The sequence below is a fragment of the Toxorhynchites rutilus genome, chromosome 1, assembly GCF_029784135.1.
Source record: "Toxorhynchites rutilus septentrionalis strain SRP chromosome 1, ASM2978413v1, whole genome shotgun sequence".
Taxonomy (NCBI): Eukaryota; Metazoa; Arthropoda; class Insecta; order Diptera; family Culicidae; genus Toxorhynchites; species Toxorhynchites rutilus.
This window is the reverse complement of record NC_073744.1, coordinates 116,470,914-116,495,361: the sequence shown is the minus strand read 5'-3', so window position 1 is coordinate 116,495,361 and position 24,448 is coordinate 116,470,914. Positions and strand designations below refer to the sequence as shown.

At 39.3% G+C, this 24,448-nt stretch overlaps 2 protein-coding genes across 7 annotated transcripts in view; both read left to right on the top strand.

Annotated features, from left to right (window-relative positions):
- Positions 1-24,448, top strand: part of LOC129763470 (protein stunted-like) — a 418,419-nt gene that overhangs the window by 120,004 nt on the left and 273,967 nt on the right. The gene's annotated exons all lie outside the window — the stretch shown is intronic.
- Positions 1-24,448, top strand: part of LOC129763463 (acetylcholine receptor subunit alpha-like) — a 427,268-nt gene that overhangs the window by 309,521 nt on the left and 93,299 nt on the right. For 5 of the 6 annotated variants that reach the window (XM_055762549.1, XM_055762544.1, XM_055762545.1 and 2 more), the window contains 2 exons: positions 277-443; positions 511-846. In XM_055762549.1, coding sequence (XP_055618524.1) covers positions 277-443; positions 511-846 — 503 coding nt within the window. The remainder of the gene's footprint in view (positions 1-276; positions 444-510; positions 847-24,448) is intronic. The other variant, XM_055762548.1, reaches the window with a different exon arrangement.

Sequence of the window (24,448 nt, the reverse complement as noted above, 5' to 3'; positions counted from 1 at the left end):
TGTCACTGGAGATGGAAGATGCAAGCGAGCCCAAGGGGGCGGTTGGAGCAATTTCCCAGAGAAAACTTAAAATTTATCGTCCACGAAAACTTTCCAGGAAGCATAACTTTCTGCTATCTTTTTCCGCTAGAACCTAAAGAGTGCTCACCACCAGGAGAATCGGAAATAAGCATGGAAAAGTTTTGTGATGGCCGACCAGCACTGCCAAAAGTCTTCACATTTAAACTCTATTTCGGGACTTAGATGATCTAATTCAGTGAAAACTTTACTTCACAGGATTTCTTTTCTTCTCTTTCTCTGCAGTATGCGCCGGGAATCCTGATGCAAAGCGACTCTACGATGACCTTCTCAGCAACTACAACAAACTGGTTCGGCCTGTTGTGAACGTTACAGACGCACTGACCGTGAAGATTAAACTCAAGCTGTCGCAGCTAATTGATGTGGTAAGCCTCGCTGATGATTTTAGTGCCAGCTCTCTTCGGAAACTTGAAACAATTTATTTCTCCACAGAATCTGAAAAATCAAATTATGACCACCAACCTCTGGGTGGAGCAAACGTGGTACGACTACAAACTGAAGTGGGAGCCGAAAGAGTATGGTGGCGTTGAGATGCTGCACGTTCCTTCCGATCACATTTGGCGGCCGGATATTGTCCTGTACAACAACGCGGACGGTAACTTCGAGGTGACACTGGCGACGAAGGCCACCCTCAACTATACCGGCCGGGTCGAGTGGCGACCGCCAGCGATTTACAAAAGTTCCTGTGAGATCGACGTGGAATACTTTCCCTTCGACGAGCAAACGTGTGTGATGAAGTTCGGCAGCTGGACGTACGATGGCTTTCAGGTTCGTGGTTACGAGTAGTAATAGTTATCATTTTCTAACTATTTGAATTTATTTCGGATACTAAACGAGATCTATCGATGCATTATGTTTTGTCCAAACTATCGTTAGTATATTATAGGAAACATGTTCTAATGGCGGGTTTACATTAGGGTGATCTATAGCTATAGATGGATTTATTCACCCGAAAATAGATGTAAACGGGTGAGAATAAATATGATACACTTCTCCGAGGTATATATGTATAGGATGCATAGAATAAATTCAGGCATATGTAAACGCTGGTGAATTTCTCACTGGTGAGAAATCACTAAAGTTGGATGCAGTTCTACTTCAGGTGAATAAATTCACCAAAAATATGAATATATTCATTATATAAGTTCGGGCTAGTATAAAAGGTTGATGCGATTAAACTCACCCTAATAAACATTTTCAAGTGCATTTAACCACCATTGTTACGATCCTCGCGTCTTAATTTTTCAATAAATGCTAGTGAAGGAAATAGTGTCCAACTCGCATTCTCTTTCTTTCTCTCTATTTGTTTTCAATTCAGCTGCAGAGAAAATAAAATTATTCCTCTCGCGAACGATAAACTTTTAAGCAATGTTGGTGATTGACGAGAGAATCGAAGAAAGCATCCATTTTTTTTCAGTATGTGAAAACAGCTCCTTCAGTCAATGTATTGGTCCCGCATCATGCGCTACCACTCAGTGAGTGAACAAATCCGAGCATTTGACATACAAGTTCGTTCGGCTCGTGAGTTGAACAAACAACAGTTCGGACAACAAATGATTCACTCTTGATGGATCGGATTTGTGTGCGAACAAGGCAGAGAAGAATCACCAGGCGATAATTTTTCCGTGATTTGTGAAATTATTATTTCGGTTGTTCTGAATATCCCCTACTACTTCATAGAATTTATCAGATCGGAATGCACATCTTACAGTAATGTACGCTAATTGTACGGTGATTCGCCTCCAATTGTACATACCGAGACACCACTCAGGGTCGCATTAGAGGTGATAGTGACATGTAATTGGATATATCAACAAACACAACACAATGTAAAAAACATGTTAAAACAGGAAAATCATCGAAAATCGAACAAATAACCATTAGAAAAGTGTGAAAAATACATAATCTAGTAAAATGGCTGAAGACACTCCTAAAAATGTATCGTGTTGTAGAGGCTTACACAAAAGATGTTTACAGGAATGTCCAATTAGAGGCGAATTCCTGTATGTGTGACAAAATATGTCATGTTTTGTACCTGCCTATGGCACAGTATTATAGGAAATTAGAAAAACCCTAGCAATATAGCAGGTAATTTTCAACGTCAAAAAACATCAGCACCACAGCCTAATGTGCAGAAGAAAACATCGAATAAAAAAGTCTGATCCATGCAAATATGCACATAGATGTGACATGAGTTTGATAGCAAGAATTTCTCTGATACCATGTAGTGAATCAGCCATTACATACTAAATCGATATAGTGATTCTCAGATTCTCATGAAAATTTGCAGTTTTGTTCCTTCTCGCAAAATATCTAAATCTCTAAAATATCTTTTTTGTCCACTGCACACGTCATATATAAGGTGGGAGGTTCGTATATAATGTTATTAATGTTAGCATCATCATGATAAACACGGCGAATGGGATAGAAATTACGAACTGAAAATTGAATAAAATATATATATATATATATATATATATATATATATATATATATATATATATATATATATATATATATATATATATATATATATATATATATATATATATATATATATATATATATATATATATATATATATATATATATATATATATATATATAGACGCTGAAAGTGCTGTGGACAAATATAATAATGCATTTTTATCGGTTTATGTATATTGTCGTTAATATTTGCATTATCAAAATAACCCATATGTATTGTAATCATAACTTGCTGTGCTATTCATAACAACATTTATGGTCGTATTCCACCAATGATGACAAATGTGTAATTTACGAATGAAGCTTCGAAACTGAACATTGAATAAAAAATTAAAATGTATTAAGAGCATCAGTTGAAATATTTTGAAGCATTCTCATCGAAATAAATTGAATGATAGGATAATTATACGACTAGGTAATGTATGTACGCCTAAAAACAACATAAAAATATGATGAATTTTATTTTTTTCAGTTTCGAGCACATCCCGTAAAAAGCCATTTTTATTTTTCTAAATACCGCCTGTTGGTATTGTATCTAGAATTTACAAGGTAATGAAACGTTAACATCAATTAGTTTCTAGTAATCACCTTTCTAGTTACCGGGGAAATTAACACCAAACTATATTTTTTTAGTGTTATATGTATTTCATGCCAAACCGATATAGTGGTTCTCAGATTTTCGTGTAAAATGGTAGTTTCGTTCCTTATCGTAAAGTATTCCATTCCATTTTAGGGTTGTTCGAAAAATCTAGTTTTTCCCTTTTTTCTAAAAATATTTTTTTTCAAAAATTCATATCTTTTGAACTACTAAACCGATTCAGATGATCGACATATCAAATTGACCAGTTAGCTAGTCTTTTTCTAAAAAATTGCAAAAAATAATTTTGTTTTCCTAAATATTGGTCATATTTGATCTTTATAGTTTTCATCGTCCAAGGTAGTGCAATTTTTAATGTTTTTTCTCGAAAGCTGAGAATTTTTTAGATAACATATCCAAAAATGTATCCTTCGTTTTTAAATTACGATTTTTTACGTTTTTCAAAAATTCATAACATTTGATCTACTGAACCGATTCAGATAATCGACATAGTTAATTGAAGTCAATAATTTCACACTTGCAAAAAAGGAGAATTCTATTCCAATATATATATATATATATATATATATATATATATATATATATATTCTAGTCGCATAGGATGATCGAAGGAAGCTTTAAAACATGTTAAATTTGAAAAATAATAACTCAAGAATGAAAAAGAACACATCTCTGATTTTTAATGTGTTAAGTAAAAAATCCTCAAATTTCAAGAAAAAAAATAATCACGAAAACAAAATTCATTTTTTTGCAAGTGCAATATTTTTCCAAAAAAAAATCTAGCTCATTGGCTTTAATTTGATATATCGATCATCTCGGTTAAAATTATAACTCAAAAAAGAAAAAAAGAACATATCTGATTTTGAGTAAAAAATGTAAATGTGTAAAAAATCCTCAGTTTTCAAGAAAAAAATATAGAAAACTATAACGCCGTTAGTCCCGGAACCATGTAAACAATAAAAAATGGGTACAATCAATAATTACGAAAACAAAATTCAAATTTCTTGCAAGTTTGATATTTTTCCAAAAAAGAATAGCTAATTAATTTCAATTTGATGTGTTGATCATCTGAAGCGGCTTAGTGGTTCGAAAGTTGTGAGTTTTTGATAAAAGTCATTTTTGGGAAAAGTGAAAAAATGGAATCACCCAAAAAATAAATAATACAGGTTCAATGTTTTACCATAACGAAAACAAGCTACCAATTTTAACGAAAATTTGAAAACCACTATATCAGTTTGGCATGGAATGGCTGAAGTAATACTGCAATAGTTCACAAATTTCAAAGTTCGCGTTTTTCTTGTTGTTTTTCATGTCTTTCAGTGCGGCCATAATAATAATTATGGTTACTGCATTTGGATTGATGCTACAAAACATAAGTATCATTAACTTCTTTGTGGATGTGATATAATTCACTTTATATTCGTAAATATATATAATATATTTATATATATTTTTAAACGAAAACATTTGTCAAACAAACTACAAAACTAAAAACTTTTATACTGTGCCTTAATTTTTTGAATGTGACATTCAAAGACCCTTAAAAATGGCATTGGAACAACAGAGTGAAACGGACATACAATTATGACGGATGACTGCTTTTTCATTGACGCGTGCTCCAACTAGCGAATCGCCAATTAAAAAGCACTCCAATTAAAAAAACGCCAATAAGCGAATGTGTACTGTAAAACAGTAAAAAATATATAAAAAATATACAATCGAAGACTCTTTCCGTCGTTTATGAGTTTGGTTTTTTAAGTTACTACTAGGCATGTTTGCAGATTAATAGAAAGATAGGATATGTTGATCCTTGAAATAAGTTTGAAAGTTAAGAATTGGAAAAAAATATAAAATTCATGTCAATGGAGACGACATTTGTGTACAGCACATGATAGGCCAAAGAACGAAAAGCAGGAAAAATTAACAAATAATGGGGGGTAAATATTAAAGCAAAGGTAATCTATTTTTAATAATCATCTCAAAAAAATATTGAAACAAAAACATTCCTTTTTTAATTTGTCTTTCATATTTTGATAATATTGAACTGAAAAGTTAAAGAAGAACAATATTAATATTTGAATAAAATAATAGAATTATAAACATGTTTATATAAACCTTCCCATCTTATCATTCTTCATTAAAGACCTTGCGTCAAGACAGCTAGAAATCCATACACTCTCAAATCAAGTGTGCCTGAAAAAATTATATTCTTCACTTTTTAGTCAGTAAATTGTATGGAGTTCCACTGCTGTGCTCATACTGTGTTCATTCAGTGTTTCTTTTGACATGTCAATTTTCTCTTCCACGGGTGATGTAAAACATATGATTGAGTGCGTTGAATGAATCCAACAAGAGAATGCAACGAACGCTCGTTGATACGATTGGAACCATCCTTGCTTTTATGCATCGTGTGCTGCGTTTTCCTGTCTTACCCCCATCAGTCGTCTGTTCACCCGGACTATCCAAGTTTGTCAACCTTTCGCCCATTTTTTATACCAGTAAAAACACTGAAAACTATGGAATTTTTGTGGAATATTTGTCCAATCTATTGACGTTGGATTTTCAACCAGATGGCGCAGCGAGTAAAATGAGGATTTTTTGTTTTTTTGGTATGAAATTCGTTCAATTTTCTAGAAAAATCAGAATTCATCTTCAAATTTTCCGGTTTCGTGTATTCTTTCCACGCTGAAAAGGTTAGAAAATCATCATTTTACAATGTGCTATGTGTATTACGAGGAATGGCTTGTTATAAGTATTGTAACTCAAATTTTTTTCAAGTAAAAGTAAACGGTGAATAGGGTGTTTTGCGCTAAAAATACTGCAAATTCTTCTCGTATCGGCCCCTACATAATCAATTATATCAGCCAATTTAATATGATATCGATTTCATCGCAATTATCCATAGTAACCGGTATGCATAATCAAACATAAAATTTTCGAAGATTATCTATGACTTTGGTCAAATCGCGTGTTGAACCATCGTAAATATACAAAACTCCAACTTTCTTACCATATACTGACGACATTCAATGGGTGAAATGAATCTAAATTGAAATAAAATGAATATTCAGCACCGAATCTTGCTTTTCAGTGCGTAAAATAAACAAACACCCTCACTTTTGTGGTTCTGAGTTCTAATGTAGATGTCACATGAGCTGATTCGTAAATTCGTCAATTTGGAAAACAGTATTTTGAGCTGCATTTAAGTTTTGGGAAACATATGTTTCGAATGATGCAATCGAGGTTTTTTTTTCTTGTTCGTCTTTCCCCCGTTCCCCTTGATGAACAAATAGCCACAGATGAAAATACAACAAAATTGTACTGATATTTAACCGATTGTAAGAAATAATCAATACCGATTACTGACATAGAAGCGCAAACCGTCGGCCATTCTTTTGTTCCTCTCTCGCATCCGCCTTGATATTGCTTATAAATTATAAGTTATGCTCATAACCCAAAACTAATGCTATACTATCTAAACCAAACATGACCGCCTGATCAGAATCCCACACCCCTTAGCGATAGAGAATGGCATCCCCAAAAGGTATAGACAAACTCTCATATGAATAATATATTTTTGATGGTCAGCAACCATTTATGGGGCTTGGTAAGGGTGATCTATCCTTCCGGCTAAAAGCTCGCATTATTGCTATTTGCGGATGTATGTGATTGTATGTGTTCCGCATTCTCTGTCCTTTTTTGCGCCGACATGTTCCTCTCTTATCGTCAGCGTCGTTATCATTTAGGGTTATGACGTTGAAAAGAAAACCACATCACATGCTATTGGCCCGTCTTCAGTCACATTATCTTCTGAGGGAAATAAAACCAGTACCGAGATTTGCGAGGGAGACTCAGCCAAAAGCTTTCAAAACAATCACTGTAAATCTGTAAGTAATATACGAAATACTATTTTGTTACGCGGCCGAACTTTATTTCAAGTTTGCTTGCCTTCCAAAAGTACGGATTATGGATAATGAAAAATATAAAAAATACATCACAAATCTAACATCTGAGAAGTTTTTTTTTGCTTTCGATCTAATCTATCCGTTGTGAAGCTTAATCGCATTCAAAAATAATGGAGGTTTACGGTGGTATAAGTTTATGTTAGTTGTCAATTTAACACTATACTTGTTCTGCAATTCTAAAAAAATAGTCATGGGGATAAATAACCAAGAGCAAAACCTTCATGAGTCATCACGATTGAAGCGTATAACATTAAAATCGTAGAAATATAGGTCAGTTCGAGAGAAAAGACTTATTTCGGACAGAGCAAGTATATGACCATTAATTTTGTGAATCAAAAATTTGAATGAGGATCTATCCAGCCGAGAGGCTATACTTTCGCTTATAAAGTGAACGATCTTCAGTTAAAATCTCAGAAACCTCAATTAACCAACTTTATGTGATATTGTAGAATAACTACGCTCATGCAACGATTATTGTGATGGTGATTCCAGCCTCTCTCCGTCCACACACGCTCTGCTGCTTACAACAAGAAACATCGTAGCACTTGTGCTATGGAGGTCTCATATCAACTGTCCCACTGTAAGGTCCAATTGAAAAGTGGAGCAGAAGGATGTTTCTTGCGCTGACAGGCGATAGTGTGTAGTGATAAGATAACATGTACACGATTCAATCCGGCTCTGTTACAGGTGAGGATGCTAATGAACCTGAATCAAATACCAAGTATATGAATATGAAACCGGAATTTGCCAACAAATGACATAGACAGGTACTGCCCATGTTTGTATAGGAGACGTAAACGACAAAATGAACAAAATCGAGTTTTTCGCCGTCACGCATTCTACGCAATGTAATACGTTTGCTCAACATGCAAACAAAAATTTTTTGTTCAAAAACATTTGAGCAATTTTGAAAAAACGTTTCCGAAAAATCACTGCCCGCATAACAGACGTAATTTCATACAGTTTTCATATATCGTTCGAAAATCAACAATTGTGAGTAATATGTTCTATAAGCTAAATCTACATTTGAATCACATTCTCTATAGAGTCCAAACATAACTGTCACGATAGCGTCTTATCAGTGTTTCCTAATAGATGAATATAAGAAACTATTGAAACGCTGCTTATACAGGGTTTTCCATTTCGGGCTTCCGAAAGTATACAGCCCTGCGCTGACAACCGTTTGACATAGCTGTCAACCAAAGCGTCATATCGTTAGTTGAATGTCTGCCATTTTACAATATGGATCGTTTTAGCATCGCACATCGTGTTAATTTTGTTAAATTATACTATAAAAATGATGAAAACCCGGCAAATGTTTTTCGAGCATTACGGACGAATTTTGGTCGTCATGGACGGCCTACAGAGTACACAATCGCTAATGTAGTGCGTAAATTCGAACAAACTGGATCCGTAGCGAATATTGTGAAACCTGTGCATCATCGTAATGTGCGTTCGGCCGAAAATATTGCTGCTGTTGCTGCCAGTGTGGAGGATGACCCGAATGTTTCGATTCCACGGCGTGCATTTGGACTTGCACCTACATCCATATAAAGTCCAACTGGTACAAAAATTAGAGCGTGGTGACCATGGAATGCGTCGGGCATACATCGATTGGGTGAACGAACAACAGCAGCAAAATGCTGAATTTTCACATCAAATTTTCTTCAGCGAAAAATTTCCCAAAAATTTCCCCAAAATTTCCGTATATGGGGCTCAGAAAATCCACACGTGATTGTTGAGAGGCCATTGCATCCGCCAAAAGTCACTGTTTGGTGCGCATTATGATCTGGTGGAGTCATCGGGCCGTATTTCTTTGAAAATGAGGACGGCGAGACGGTAACTGTGAATGGTGAACGCTATGGCCGCATGTTAACCGATTTTTTTTGCCACAAATTGAAGATATGGATACGGATGACATGTGGTTTCAGCAGGACGGCGCCACGTGCCACACAACACGACGGAACATGGCCATATTGTGAATTAAATTTGAGGGGGGCATAATTTCGCGTTTTGGTGATGCCAATTGGCCGTCCAGATCATGCGATTTGAACCCGCTAGACTTTTTTTGTGGGGTTATGCGAAAGACCGTGTCTATGCCAGCCCTCCGCAAACTCTTGATAATTTGAAAGACAACATTCGTGAAGTTATGACCGAGATACCGCCCCATATGTGCTGAAAAGTCATCGAAAATTGCCTGTTCCGGATCAAGGTGTGCGAGGAAGCCCTAGGTGGACATTTGAATGATGTTGTATTTCACACATAATGGCATAAACCAAACTTTAATTTGAAATAAAAGATTCATCGAAATTCGAATTCTAAGTGTGTTTTATTCCAATTTACTTCCGGAATTTAAAGTTGGAAAACCCTGTATAATTACTATTTTCGGTACACTGCACTGCGATGAACAGAGAGAAGAAATTGTGTTTTTGAATGTTATAATTACCTGAATTTCTTCATTTGAATCTTCAAGTAGATAGTGAAACAATCAGACCAGTGGTCTGATTGGCAACTCTGTTGTGTGTTGTAGTTGTGTTTCTCTGTTGTCTTCAAACAATCATCATTTTCATCGAAATTCTCATCCCGTACTTGCTCTGCGCCACGTCATATCATCCACAACCGCTTGAATCTTCCGCCACCATAGTTAGTTGCACCCCGCAGTCAGGTAGGATTAGCGAATCAATCATATTCCGAGCTGGCTAGAGTGTTGGTCTGAGAGAAAAGCCCGTCGCCATTGCCCGTACCGAATACCTCCCACCTCGCCGCTCTCCTTCTGCACTGTTATTGCAACTCTGTGGTGTGTGTTCGACCGCCGAAATCAAAACAACATCTTTGCCGAAATATAAACAACACCTCAGCCGAAATAAAAACAACACCTCAGCCGAACAACAAACAAAACAGCTCCGCCGAACAACAAACAAAACAGCTCCGCTGATTATTGTACTGTAAACCCGTACACCTGTACCGACCGAGACAATACACGCCACCTGCTGCTGCTCTTGTTCTCATTTCGTTACCCGAAACATCCTGCCAGAGTCCCAACCAGATCATTCTTTTCTCATTCCGCTTCGATTCATTGCCATCGTTTTCGCCATCGAAAAACAAGAAGGTAAACATTCCGAGCGTCATTACCTCTCGCGTGAGCCTGTGTGAGTATTAACCACCACGAAACAGCCACTTTCATATCTGTCAAGACCAGTGTTGCCAGTTTATCCACTATAAAAATACGTTGTTACACTGTAACGCTTGGGTGACGCTTCGAATTTACGATGGAAATTTGCAATAGCTGTGCGAAGTCTATGACCACGAATGAAGTTGTTTGCGGCGGTTTTTGCAAAGCAGCTTTCCACTATAAGTGTGCTCATTTATCTGAAACGTTTTATAAAGACATTTGTGGAAACTCAGCTGTTTTCTGGCTCTGCAAAGGATGTACCGATTTGATGAAGAACGCTCGCTTTAAAAATGCTATGTCGTCGACAAATGCAGCCAACCTGGAACTGAGAGAAACATATCTAAAGGTGGTTGACGAGCTGAAGGTAGAGATAAAAACCAGTCTAATCGCTGAGTTGAAGCAAGAAATTCAAGGGGGCTTCAACAAATTATCTCCAGCTGCGCTCTCACCAGTTCCACGTTATCTACAATTTAGGGCCCACACCACCACCCCTAAGCGCATACGTGACGAGGACGCCTCGGAGCCAAATGATCAGCCAGCAAAGATTTTTCGTGGAACTGGACAATTCGCAGGCAGCACCTTCAATGGATCAACAGCAAGGTCCAATGACAAGTTCGAGGTGTACTTAACTAGAATATCACCTGAAGTGTCCGAGTCCGACATTCAAAATCTCGCTAAGGAATGCTTGCAAACAGAGGATATCGTTGCGAAATCATTGATTCCAAAAGGAAAACTGCCATCATCACTATCATTCGTGTCTTTCAAAGTGAGTATTCCTAAGAATCTCAAATCCAAAGCAATGGATCCTGCCACATGGCCACAAGGAATAGAATTTCGAGAGTTTATCAGCAATGATTGTAATGTTCGGCATTTTTGGAAACCTACGCAGCGTCTCGATCCAGGAGCAACCTCCCCGAATCTGCTGCAACACCAGCCCAATCAACAAGTTCCATTATAGATATAAATCCATCCGATACCCGCAATCCCCCTTCAGGCTCTTCTGACGTTTGCTCTAAATACTTGACGATATACTACCAAAATGTTAGAGGCATCCGTACTAAAACGCGGGAACTATTTCTCAAGCTATCGTCCTGCGACTATGATGTTGTTGTACTCACAGAAACATGGTTACGCCCGGACATCAATAACGCTGAGCTAGCTTCAACATACAGCATTTTTCGATGCGATCGGAGTACTGCCACCAGCGGCCTTCAACGCGGCGGGGGAGTTTTGATTGCAGTTAAAGTCTCTATGAATTGTAGTTCGGTTACTCTGGAAGACTGCAGTAATCTCGAACAAGCCGTCGTTCGCATAAAGCTCTTGAACTCAACGATCTACGTATGCGGAATTTACCTCCGACCCAACTCGCAACCGTCGTTGTATTCTGCACATTCCGAGGCAATTCAACAGCTTCGCGAACGTATCTCGGATTCTGACAAGATTGTCGTAGTCGGCGATTACAATCTACCTCGTCTAATATGGGAGAAAGACGACGATGTCAAGGGTTTGCTGCCATCAAACGCATCCTCTGAACAAGAGATCGTGCTAATCGAAACCTTGGTTGCTTCGGGTTTACACCAAATCAATAGCCTGTTGAATTCAAATGGTCGGATACTTGATCTAGCATTCGTGGACGAGCCAAGTGACGTTGAATTGATTGAACCGCCTTCAGCTCTCCTCAAACTCGACAACCACCACATGCCGTTCGTTCTTCGTATTGATGTTGACGACTTTCTTATGCAGTTTCCTGGAAGCCTGAACGACACTGACAAATACGATTTTCGACGATGCGACTATGCGGAGCTGAACACTGCAATTTCCGCTGTTAACTGGGACATGATTTTCAACGGCCTTGACACAGACGAAATGGTATGTTCATTTTATGACAAAGTGTATAAAATTTTGGATCAGTTAGTTCCGCGTAGACGGTGCAGACAGCATTCTCACAAGCATCCTTGGTGGACATCCGAGCTGCAACAACTTCGCAACGTTGTTCGAAAATCTCGGAAACGCTTTTTCCGAGTAAGGACAGATGATAATCGCAATCATCTTCGTTCAATTGAAACCTTGTACAACGAATGCCAGATTGCATCGTTTCGTGATTACATTGCTCACTTGGAGATGACCGCGAAGCAAAATCCCTCTGCTTTTTGGATGCACGTTCGCAATCGTAAACGGTGTAAGCAATTCCCCGCTGAGATGACGTTAAGGGACAAGACTGCTGATTCTCCGAACGGTGTAGCTAATTTGTTCGCTGATTTTTTCGAAAGTGTGTATAGCACTAACTCACCAGCTTTTTCACCTGTCAGCATCAGAGACTGCCCTACGTTGAATGTGAATCTACCACTTTTCAACATAACGCAATTCGAAATTTGGACTATTTTGAATAAACTCGACGCTTCCAAGGGACCCGGGAGCGACAATCTTCCACCGTTGTTCCTGAAGGAATGTGCGGAGTCTCTGAAAAAGCCACTGTCAACGATTTTCAATAAGTCGCTTCGTCACAGTGTTTTCCCGAAGCTATGGAAGACAGCTTCTATCTGCCCGATATTTAAAACAGATTCGAATCACCTCGTGGAAAATTACCGTGGTATCTCCATTTTGTGTTGCCTGGCGAAAGTGTTAGAGGAATTAGTGCATAACGTTCTCTATTCAGCATCCCGAACAACTATCTCCGAATTTCAACATGGATTCGTAAAGAAGCGGTCAACCACAACAAACCTCATGGCGTTCACCAGCTTTATATCGTCTGAAATTGAGAAAAAGCAACAAGTAGACGCCATTTATTTCGATTTCTCGAAAGCGTTCGACAAAGTACCTCACGACCTCGCCATTACGAAACTTCGTCACCTGGGTTTCCCTCACTGGATCACAGAGTGGTTGCGTTCCTATCTGACTGAACGTAAGGCGTTCGTCAATATCAACGGTTCGCATTCTCGTGTGTTCCAAATTACATCCGGTGTGCCACAGGGCAGTGTGCTGGGGCCACTAATTTTCGTGCTGTTCGTGAACGATCTGTGCTTCCGATTGAAATCACGAAAGCTGCTTTACGCCGACGACCTGAAGATTTACAGATCCGTCGCATCTCACCTCGATTGCTGTGCACTTCAGGCCGATATTGATGAATTGCAAAAATGGTGCGTTGAGAACGGTATGGAGCTAAACGTGAAAAAGTGTAAGTCTATCGCATTTTCTCGCCGACAATCACGAATCGAATTCATGTACTCAATCGGGTCCGTACCCCTGGAGTGTGTTCTTTCCATCCGCGATCTCGGTGTGACCATCGACAACAAGCTTCGATTCAACGAACACATCAACCTAACAACTACCAAAGCGTTCTCAGTCCTAGGATTTGTTCGACGTAGTACCAGCAACTTCCAGGATATCTACGCCATGAAGACACTATACTGCTAATTAGTTCGTAGTATCTTGGAGTATGCGGTATGTGTGTGGGCTCCATTTCACACAACCCAAACAATCCGAATGGAGAGAGTGCAACGCAGCTTCATTCGTTACGCCCTTCGCTCATTACCGTGGTCTGACCCAACGAACATGCCCGATTATGAAAGCCGTTGTAGACTTATCGCTCTCGAAACGCTTGCCTCCAGACGATCCAATCTACAACGGGTTTTTGTCTTTGATTTGATTTCGGGAAACATCGACTGTCCATCTTTGTTGTCCAGTGTTTCGTTTTATGCACCTTCCCGTCAACTTCGTGAGCGTGACTTACTGTTCATTAGACGACATAGAACCTCTTATGGTCTCAATAATCCGTTGGATGTTTGTTTTCGTTTGTTCAACAGTGTTTGTGATGTATTTGAATTTGACATGTCTAAAAATGTATTTAAAAATAGGATTAAGGGCTATTAGGTTAAGATCAGTCTGTGGAATCGTTTTATAACATTCGAGACGTTGCAAATAAATATGGTAAAATTGAAATAATATTGGTTCTGAGCATTATAACCCCTCGGATTCGACATCGAATTATTCCACATACTCAGCATTTAGGGCAACCCGGGGCAAGAGTGCCACCTTAAGCTAATATGCGTTTTTGAATGCTCTTTTGTTATATTTTTTTCCATTTTTTTGCTGGTTTGTTCATTTATACTCCTATTTAGGTGTAGCTATGCATCAAATTGTTCAAAAGTTATGTTTACTATGAAAATTTTTTATTTACAAAAATGATGTTTTTGGCTTGTATTTTACCAGTACTGGGCAAGAGTACCACCTCGACGGGACAAGAGTGCCAATCTTATAAAAATATAATTCTTGATTGAAAAAGCACTGTGAAACTCACGGTGATTCCAAAGAACGCAAACTCAAGTTCTGGTGGCGTTCACGAAAACTGGCAAGCCAATCTTCTCCGGCCAATTTCGATGTTTTGTCGAAAGAGTGATCTAAATTATTTCGCTCTGCGATTTTATACCCTAGGTTCGGGATGTCGTGTGTTGTCAGCCCATAAAATAACTTCTGCATATTAAGGATGTGATTCACGAGTTACTCCTCCTGTTGTTTTGAAAACACAGTTTTAAGACGGTCTAACTTCTGCACATATTTGGCCAATGTTCATCTGGGAAAACTATATTCCTCCGCAGCTCGTCTCCATGATTTACAGAATGTACGGCAACAACCATAGTTTCCATCTGCCACTGGTTTCGGAACAAAATCCGTTCATGTTTACAAACCATGAACACAACAAACACAACCACGATTACACTATTTGCGTTTGACAGATCGAATTCGAGGTTACGACTATGGCATTTTTACCCCGGTTATAATGGCTCCTTTTGCCCCGGAAGTTGGGAGATAAGAAATTTATTTTTTATTGAAATAAATGCGTACGATATAAATTAGTTCGTATAGTAAGTTGAAGAAAAATGATTATTCTATTTGTATTTGTGGGCCAGCATTGCAAATTTCCTTTACGAATTCATTGGAAAAAACGAACCTGCTGCTCTTATCATATCCCAGAGTATTCAGGAAAAAAGTACTATCATAGACTCGCAACAAATCAAGAGCACCTTTTCCAGACATTTCACTAAATTTCTTCCAAGCCTTTTTGATTTTTTCCGATAACAACTGAAGCTACAAACGGAGACGTTTTGACTATTATCGGAAATGTAAATACTAACGCTACCGACAGAGCAACCTGGTGATTACGTCTAGCTATGCGAACAAATGTTCATTGAAAAGATTGATTGTCCGCATAAATTGTTTTAATCCGAAAAATCTTCTAGGCCCTCGTTTTGCCGATAATATTCTTCAACTGGACAGATAATTTCATTGAAAATTTGTATGGTTACGCTTGCAGGCAAAAAAAACAACAAACATGGGCGGGGTAGTCTATGTTATCTTCATCATAATGCATTATTGGTAACATTGCCTTATTTCGACATCTAGCAGAGGATTTGAACTCAAAACAAGAGCTATTTTACACTGCAGTAGGTTTGAGAAGCTTTGAACATACATTCTGTCAAACATATACCGGAAATTTGTAATTTTAAAGTCTTCTCGCTTCCCGTACTACAGTTAGGGGTCTTAATGTCAATTTTGAGCATCATTAACATCTTCGCGTACAAAATCGACTCTCATTCGTGGGGTACTTGCATAACATAGACTCAGCAGAGTATTGAATAATACGCTAAGGGGTGAAAAAGAAGTTAACTCGTACTCGTACATCGTCATTTAACTTTTAGAGAAAAGTCGCAGCACGACTGGTGCCAAAAGAGCCCAATTTTCTTAGAAAAATTTCATCGCAATCAAGTGGCTGAAGAAATGCACCAACGGTAGAATTCTGATCCCACGTTCATCCAACGCAAAATTACTGGCAGCGAAACATGGGTATGACTTTTTCCTATTTCCGAAAATTAAATTACCGCTTTGAGAGAGCCGTTTTGACAGCATTGATGATAGAAAAACAAATTTGCTGCGTGAGTGTTTCGATAACTGAATTGATCGTTGGGAAAAGTATATTGTTTCAGAAGAGACCTATTTCGAAGGCGATAATATTGGGTTGGGGAAAAAGAAATGTCGTATTTCTGATCGAAATTTGACGCTTTATTTAACATATTTAAAATTATCCAATTTAAGTCTAATATGCGCCATTTTGCTCGCAAATTTGTTGCCATTTAGAAGGCAACTGCATTATCACCTTTAGCGACCTTTAGCGTGAGAGGCATGGATGTTACCACTACGCCAGATCGGCTCCACACCCTAATAATGAATCATAGAACGTTTGTCATATATTATAAAATAGAATTGTTCTTCTCGAAATCTCGCATCCACAACGAAACTTTAAAACATGTTAATGTACTGATAATCATAAAGAATGATCATGAACGATGATTTTTTGTTTGAAACATGTCCTCAGTACAAATTCAACGGAATATCAAACTCACATGCATAAATGGTTGGCAGAAATTCAATAATGCTATCAACGAAGGATTTACGAACCATGTCCGAATTGAAAACTGATTACGCTCAGTGATTCGATAGGTAAACAGTGGGGAATTCTGAAAATGTACAAAAACTGCAAATATTGTCACGTGCATTTGGAGCAAATGATAAACTGGTTCTACTACCAGACCCACTGTATACTGTTGGAGATTTGTTTTTGTACATTTCCGGTGTTTTCAGCTCCATTTCCGTTTTCATTCGGATTTCACTGTCCAGAGAGACAGAGTGCGAAACAAATTAGATTCCAATTCATTGCATGGAAAGCAACATTATTTGATTGTTTGTTTAAAACCCCTTTCCCACACAATGTTTGCTGAAATTTCGATCATTTCGAAACATGATTTACTCACGTTGCTGATTGCAGAAATATTCAACGAACACGATTATCGTCACATCTCGTCATCGATCACGCAAACCAATCCAATTTGGGTGTCCTCTCTTGTTGGGGCAAAACTTTTCTCCATAAATCTAGCTGACACCTGCCACGAGAATGATTGCTATCGTTGGATGGTGGCGTCGTCCATTCAACGGAAGGAGAAATCAAATTGATTTGGCTCCAGTGAAGCACAACTTCTACCCTTTGGGCATCATACTTCAGATAGAAATACACGAATCTTCGATGACAATCGTTGTGACACTGTTGACTCCTGTTGTCAATGCTTCGAATTTTGCCCACATCTCACGATTTGGTTGCTTCGCGCTGAAGAAAGATGACAGTATTGATACGTCCTATGGCGTTCGCTTCAAGATCATCATTTTTGAACAAGTCGGAAAAAGTACATCTGATTTGGCCCCTGTATTTCTATTTTATTACACTCATCAACCACACCAACCAGTAGGGAACATAGTATATTCAATGCCGAAATTGTCTAAAAAACAAATATTTCAGGTACTTAATGGTTTTTACAATCTAGGAGGTTAGTTCGCACCACCCTCTCCTGTAATGGATGATGTCTTGGGCTGAAAACATCCTATTCCCATGAATCATTCCCATCTCCCAAAGACACTCTCCTGGGGCTTAGGAGAAACCTGGTCGTGTTCATTTATCAACGGACCACAATAAAAGTAAGTGTGCAAGAAACAATTATTTATCCCCAGACTCATCCTTCTTCTCGGAGGCCACCACAATCGTACACATTGTCGCCGGTCCGCCTGTGATAATAAACTTGATGATGCGAATAGCTCAAATGGAGGAATAAACGGAGTGATTTAATGATGATACTCTCTCGTTATCACTCGCAAAATTTTACCCCCATTTTTCGCACCATTGCGGGTGTTTGTAATGATACATTACACACAGTGGATTGGGCTGGGGCTGGTACAGGAACACAACACACATTATTTTAAGATTTTTCTGCAGTTGTTGTAAGTCACTTCCAGTTTTATTATATACCGGCAACATTATTTCATTTTTTTGCTTCGCTAAGTGGAAATCTTTACACACGTGAGGACGCGTGAAGAACGTGAGAACAAAGATTCTCTTATAATCATTGCTCAAATTTTAAATTGATGTTTTCTGCTGCTTTTCTCGTAGATTTTTGTTTTAATATTATTAAATGGAGCGAGGTACAAATGTTCACTAAAATTCAAATTTGAAGGATTTTTTTTTTTGCAGTACTGCTCACCGTTATTACTATTTTACATTAGTATTGCTGCGCACGCACAGGGTGTCTTTTGACGTAGGACGACGTTTTTCAGTAAGGTAGCAAAATCAGGAAACATGTTTTTATGAAATAGTTTCATCATTAATAACTGAATTTGCTACAATAGTAATTCAATTATTTACATACCAATCAAATCAAAAATGTTCTATGATTTGTTTGGTTTGCTATACATCACGACTCCCTATTACGTAAAAGGTTTAAGTTGACAAAAGTTAGAAGCATTTCCATTTTACCATACATTTGTTCTGCGTATCTCTGTACTTACTCATCCGTGCTGTCAATAACAAGCAACGAATGTATGAGCGAGGTGCAACATTTATATGCCACTGCGAATTGGAGAGGCTCCAATTTTTTCAGTTTATCCCCTCAAGTGTGTGTGTGGCGGCTGCTCCGATGTCTCCAGTGGAACCAATTTTCGATTCTGGTACTTTCTTGGTCGACTTTTCAGTGGCATCACTCTCCTTCTGATGGATTCCCTTCTGGCCTAAGGGGCACAAACAGGCTCTTGGTGACACCGTTCATCAGCGCTTTCATGATGAACGAAGTTAGCTTCACCACAACAGCGACAACATGCTCCAATCTTTGTTCAATTATAACTGAGTGGATTTCCGAGCTCGCTTATATACCGATTGGTGATTTCATTTTTGAAAGCAATTTTAAGGCTATTGAATAAAGTTTTTTGATTAAAAAGTAACAAGTATATAACGCGTAGACATTTTATCTTTCGAATGAAGTGTTTATCATACCATTTCGTTCAATTCTTTGGGAGCTATTAACGCTCAAAATCTCGGTCTCCGACGTAACGCTTTCGTTTTCGAAACTTTGGTTTTACACCCCGGTATAGAAATGAAAGACGTAGTCCTACGTCAAAACAATCCGTAAAGTAGAAATTTTTTATCGATGCTGGTATAATGGACATGTAGTGGGGGGAATATGGACAGGTTAATAATATACGAAGCGTAGAAGTTTACCGCTCGCGACAGGAATAATTTTGCTCTCTCTCTCAGTGTTTGGTGTCCAGTAACTGAGAAATGGAACATAAAGAGAAAGCAATATAAAAGAGTTCAACATTCTTTCCTTCACATAGAGACGAATGAACTCTCAGAGTTTAAAGTCTCTCTAATTCAATACCTTCCTTCCTTCCTTCACTTTCCATTATGCATTGGATGCGATCATGGATGTGACTGTCCATTTCAACCCCACCAGTGCAATTATTTCAGTAATTTTAATTTACCACTTACGAATGAATTTACTTTTCCGTACATACTTAATATCGCTTCTCTGTCAACTCACAAACCGAAATATAACCATCAGCGAATTGTATTTTGAAATTAAACCACTCAAAATGCATAATATCGAAGCCTCAAAAATTACATCCACACGCGGAATAATGTTTGATTTTCGGGTTTTGTTTCACTATTCCACTTTTGATCAGTATTCATTGTCATAGGATGGTTTAAATATTATAGAATAGCATGTAGAAGGGATTCCCATCAACAGAAATTTGAAATTAATAATGCAGCTATACATATCAACCACCTGTCCATTATACCCCCACTGTCTTACCCGCGGTTCCCCTACTGATAATAAATGAAGTCAATTCAATAGCACATGAGAAAGTAGCAAAAATACGAAGTAAAACGGAAAATTGTGATGACGAAATTTCAAATTGATGCAGGAAACTTAATTTATATTTATATTTATATTTATATTTATTCATTTGCCAACAGATACAATGGTTATCCCAATGACATGAAAATTACGACACTGCACATATTAATTAAAAACTCTACGGAAACAACTCTTATTTCTACAACGTGAAACATTAAAGTCAAACACATCGTAGTATCTGTTGAAGACACGGCACATCCTTCGCATGGGCTCGTTAAATCCATAATTTGTTCGCGAGGGATGGACGCATAAGAAAACATGAGAGCGTAAATTACGGCGGCGGATGTTTATGTTAAGACAGCTTAACAGCGAAGTACAGTCGATGTTACCTTGAAGCAGGTCACCAATGAAGCATGCCATCGTGATGTTACGTCTCGCCTCAAGTGATTCCAAGTGTATTAACATGCAACGACTTTTGTAGCTGGGCAAGTTGTGGACGTCATTCCAAGGAAGATGCCTCAGAGCGAAACGGATAAACTTTCGTTGGATTGCTTCGATGCGGTTCACCTCGTTTTGGTAGTATGGGCACCACACTAAAGCCGAATATTCCAGTATTGGTCGAACCAAAGAACAGTACAAAGCCTTAAGGCAATATATATCCTTGAATTCTTTGGCGAAGCGGAACATGAACCCGAGTTGAGATGAAGCTTTCGACACCACGTAGGCGACGTGGTCCTTGAATATAAGCTTGGAATCAAGTAGTAATCCAAGATCCTTGACCGTCGATTCCCGTTTCAAGCTTATCCCCGATAGAACATAGTTGTGTTGAATCAATGCACGTTGTCTACCGAATGAAATTATAGAGCATTTCGATGCATTGAGTGACATGCGGTTTAGTTGGCACCACTCGGCGAAAGCTTCTAATTGCAGCTGTAGAAAAACAGCATCGCTTGGTTTCCGTATCACGAGATACAACTTGAGGTCGTCGGCGTACGACGACTTGCGGCATTTCAGAATGTAGTTGACGTCATTCATATACAGCAGAAACAGGAATGGCCCTAGATGGCTGCCTTGAGGAACGCCAGATGTCACGGGGAAGGAAGGAGCAACATAGTCCCCAATTTTGACAGACATGCTTCGACCAGTCAAATAAGAAGAAAGCCAAGCAAGCAGGTCGTTCTGAATACCTAACCTGTCATACTTAGCCAAATCAATGTCGTGATTTATTTTATCGAATGCTGCAGAGAGGTCTGTATATATAGCATCTACTTGATGGCCTTGCTCAATTTCACGGATAATGTAGGAAGTGAACTGTACTAAATTGGTAGTCGTTGAGCGCTTGGACATGAAACCATGCTGGTCCATCGAAATGCAGTGAGCGAAGTTTTGAACCAATTCTTCGAGAATAATTAGCTCGAGAAGTTTCGACGTAGCACTTAAAGCGGCTATTCCACGATAGTTCGATACAGTCCTTTTGCAACCCTTTTTGTGAATCGGAAAAACGTAAGATTCCTTCCAACAGGATGGGAAGTCACCCGACCTCAGGGAGAGATTGAAAGTATTGGCTAGAGGTGTTGCTAGAGCAATCAAGCAGCGTTTCAGGACCAAGGACGGAATACCATCAGGACCGGAACCCCTCGAACTTTTCAGTTGACTCCCGGCTGAGATAACCATTTTTCTCGTAATAGTAAACGGACCACTTGAGAAGGATGAGAAAGGAACGTTGCGAGATGCAGCTGCTACGTCCTGGCTGTTTGTTCGTTCGTTACTGAAAACGCTGCTAAACTGTTTACGAAATAATTCTGCAATATCTGGAATGGTTGCAGCGTTCACTACGCCGTTAGTCATGGTTGAGGGGAGGCCTGTTTCCTTCCTTTGACTATTCACGTGTTGCCAGAACCTCTTAGGATTGGATTTCAGACGACGTTGGAGCTGTCTTAGGTGCGCTTGATGTAGTTGATCGTTCAACCGCCTGTAGTCCGAATTAGCCTTGGAATAACGCGTTTTCGTGGATTCGGTATGAAGTTTGGCATGTTCCCGAAGAGCTGCCCTTTTCCGTTTCTTCAAACGCTTAAGCTTCGAGTTCGACCATGCAGGTTTAAGAGGTACACGATTAGTTCGCTTAGGTACAAATTGATCAATGGCATAGATTATGATGCACGATACCGTTGATGCTGCGTCGTTGACGTCGCGATTGGCCAATTCTTCATCCCAATTAACGTTTGAGAGGAAATTGTTCATTTCGTCGAAGTTGGCTTTGTCGAAGTTGTAGTATATGCTCTCTGTCGTGTCTTTGTAATCACATTGTACGCAAATATCAATGCTGACCAGCAACGGGGGATGATGTATGCAACTTTTCACTAGCGGAGCAGGAGCTGGTATTACGGAGCAACTGGAACACATTTCCTCACACACAAAGCAGAGGTCAAGCATACGGTTGTTACGATTCATAACTCCGCTCTTTTATCCGAGTCTTGAAGTGCGATAAGCATCCAACAGATTACGGGATGCGAGTCCAGTCGATGAGTCAGATGTACGGAAATAAAAATCATGGGTGTTCTGCTCCCATCTCACATCACGCAAGTTGAAATCTCCAAGGATTGTCAAACTGTCCTTCGCGCCCATAAGAGAGATAATCCAGTCGAGCGACGACAAGTGCTTTTCGATAAGAATATTGTCGTTTACACGATCCGGAGGAATATACACCACACAGATGAAAAGCGTTGAGTCGCCCGCTTCGATCGACACCCACAATTGCTCAACCGTCAGGCTTTCGGGAGGGAATAGTAACAGTGACTTATAGCGAGAACGAATAGCCAACAACACTCCGCCACCAGACCTTTTGTTGCTGTTGGAGGGTGATCGATCTTGTCGGAAAACGGCGTAATTACTATCGAAGAGCTGGCTTGAAATTGTGTTGTCATTGAGCCATGTTTCAGTAAACGCGTAGATGTCGTAGCAGCCGTCGCTGCAAGCAGTCGCGTACTTCGCTAACGAGGTGTTAATTCCGCCAAGGTTTTGGTAATACAGGAGGACAGTTGAACCGTTGGCATCAGCGACGTTGGGAATAGAGATTCCGCCAATGACCTGTGGTATTCCGCTGCAATTCGACGAAGCATCAAGAGAAGGAGCGTCGTGAATAATAAGATACTTGCCTGTCAACACAGGCTGGAAAACCCTTTCACCAGCCTCGACCGCAGGGCCAGGACGACTTCGACTGCAGGAACCAGCAAATCGCTCGACTGGGTCGGGTGGATCCAGGGCTTCCGAAGCACAGTACACATTGCGTCCTGGTGTATCCACAACCGTTTGCAGTGAGTAAGAATAACTGGGTTCAGCTGGGGAGGTTGAGGATCTTGCGTCGTCAGAAGGGCGTTGACTGATTTCGAAAGCAACACGGCAAACCGATGGTCTATAGCTTAACGTGGAGCTGCAATTTTGAAAAGCATCAGGGGCAGAACAGACACCAATACACGCGTACTTGCCTTGAAGTGCCGACTGGGAGACCCCTTCCGAGCCTCCGTAAACAGGTCCAGGACGACTGAGACGGCAGCATGTATGGTATTGATCCTTTGACGATGTTGATGGCACGACTGTTACGGGGTTAGAAGAGGTTCCCAAAGTGCTTTTGAGCATGCGTCCTGGTGAAAATGATGCCGACGTTTCTAAGCAGCCCTGTCTAAGGGCTCCGTTATGACAGATGGATTCGGTGGTTTCTTGTTCGAGTGTGCCGTTGAAGATAGCCTGACAACTTGAACCCCGTTTTTTGATCGATTCTCCTCGAATTCACGAAAACGAACGTTCACTGGCCATGAATTGGTAGAGAGAGCCTTTTCTCTGTGCCCGTCATCGATGCCTACTTTGAAGCATAGCATAAAGACCACATCACCTTCCCAACTCCGGCAAGCACTTGGTACTATATATCTCCCCGTTCACCAAATGACTCGAAAGAAGAGCGGCTTGGACATTCCCTTCACGTCTGTCAGAGAAGGACCGTCTTCGAGAACTTGATGTGAATGATATATTCGACGTCATCGCTTACCTGGGGAACGTAAAGTACCCGGTCCCCTGCCATTCGTTGAATTCTAGCATCAAGTACGTCTCGTCTTTCATTATGAGTACGAAAAGAAGTTTTTAATTTCTTTCGCCGGAAGGAAGTGTTTTACCAGCACCTCAAGCTACTCCTTCTGGGTGATTACCTGCTGCTCAGATATGGGGTGGAACTTGCAGTATGGAAAAATCATCAAGTTGCTTGACAGTGCTGCTGCTGCGAATCAACATCCTTGAATAATTTTTGTTGTAGACTTAATAAACGTAAGATTGAAAGGAAATTTTTAAATTTTCTTTCATCGCCATCCGAAATTAGTCCATTTTTTGAATGCATACGTTAACATTAAAATCAATGACAAATGAATTG